This window comes from Drosophila innubila, unplaced genomic scaffold (assembly GCF_004354385.1).
Source record: "Drosophila innubila isolate TH190305 unplaced genomic scaffold, UK_Dinn_1.0 46_U_U, whole genome shotgun sequence".
NCBI lineage: Eukaryota > Metazoa > Arthropoda > Insecta > Diptera > Drosophilidae > Drosophila > Drosophila innubila.
In genome coordinates, this window is record NW_022995677.1 from 941 (window position 1) to 2,202 (window position 1,262).

The window sequence follows — 1,262 nt, forward strand, 5'->3', positions numbered from 1 at the left end:
TTAATAGTGTCCACCGTAACCAGATGAGGCATAAGCGGGAGCAGCATAAGCGGGAGCAGCATATCCAATCTTGGTAATGGCTGGTAACGCCAACTTGGTGATCGTTGGCACGGCGGCCACGGCGATCGCGGGTTTGGCAACGGCAACAGCATGGGCGGCCACGCCCTTCTTCTCCACCACCGCATTGAATCCGTGGACCTTGTCGGCGGTGTAGGTCACCTTGCGGATGGTGCCATCGGGCTCGGCCAGCGAGTAACTGCCGTGGACAACGCCATTGACGAGCGTCTCCTCCTGCTGCTTGGAGTCGCCGGTCTTGTGATCGGTGACGCCATACGAGAAGCTGTACTGAGGATTCGGATCATAGGGCTCGGGTTCGGCATACTTGGCCACAGCCAAGGCAGGAGCGTGCTGTACAAGCAGCTTGGGAGCCGCATAGGAGATTGCTGGAGCAGCCAGCAAAGATGGACCATAAGAATCAATGGGAATGGCCAACGTGACGGACAGCGCCAGTCCGAGGAAGCAAATAGTCTGAGTAGCAGATGAAGATGGAGATTACAAGGAATTGCCGAGGATCAGCTGCTGAACTTACCTGAATGAACATTGCAAAGGATTATTGCTGTTGGAATTGGACAGATGGAGACGTCTGCACTGCAAGAACTCAACTCGACTGTGAGATGCATTTTCCGCGATCTCTTGAGTTTTATATTCGACTTGCTACCATTTGTGGCACTACCCCCGCCACCACCACCCACTTTGTCCAGTCTCCTGGCAAGTGACAATTGCTGTTTTTCTTGAGATTTGTGATCGGTGATCGTTGTTCGGTGATCTCCCATGAGCTGCGATGCACATGCTCCTAGTGCAATTTCATGTCTTGTCTCGCACATTTCGTCATTTGTGGCTCGTTTTTCTCAATGGAATAGTTGTGCCGCAACTCAAGAGCGCCAAACTCTAGACTAGACTCGTTTTACTCTGTTACCAAAAAAAAAAAAAAAATTAGAAAAACATCAAATTAAAAACCAGATCTCGGCCAATTCTCAGGCTCTCCTCCAAATGCATTTGTATTTCTGTTTTTTTTCTATGCTGTCGGCTGATGTAATTTCGAGTCACTTGGCCGTCGGCCAGTTTGCTGGGCCGGCTCACTCGAGACTGGCCAAAACGAAAACGAGACCAAAATTCATAGTCAAAACCCCCCCCTGGTGCCCACTGCCCTCTTCCCTGCCACTCAGTTACTTGGCCATTCGACTCGTTTAATTAGAAATCTA

At 50.5% G+C, this 1,262-nt stretch overlaps 1 protein-coding gene across 1 annotated transcript; it reads right to left on the reverse strand.

Moving 5' to 3' along the window:
* On the reverse strand, positions 1 to 884 carry LOC117793254 (cuticle protein 21). Its single transcript, XM_034633538.1, has 2 exons — positions 753 to 884; positions 1 to 528 (listed from the first exon to the last, which is right to left on the reverse strand). The coding sequence occupies exons 1-2, from the start codon at positions 882 to 884 to the stop codon at positions 1 to 3; spliced, it is 660 nt and encodes a 219-aa protein (XP_034489429.1).
* Between the last annotated feature and the right edge of the window lie 378 nt (positions 885 to 1,262).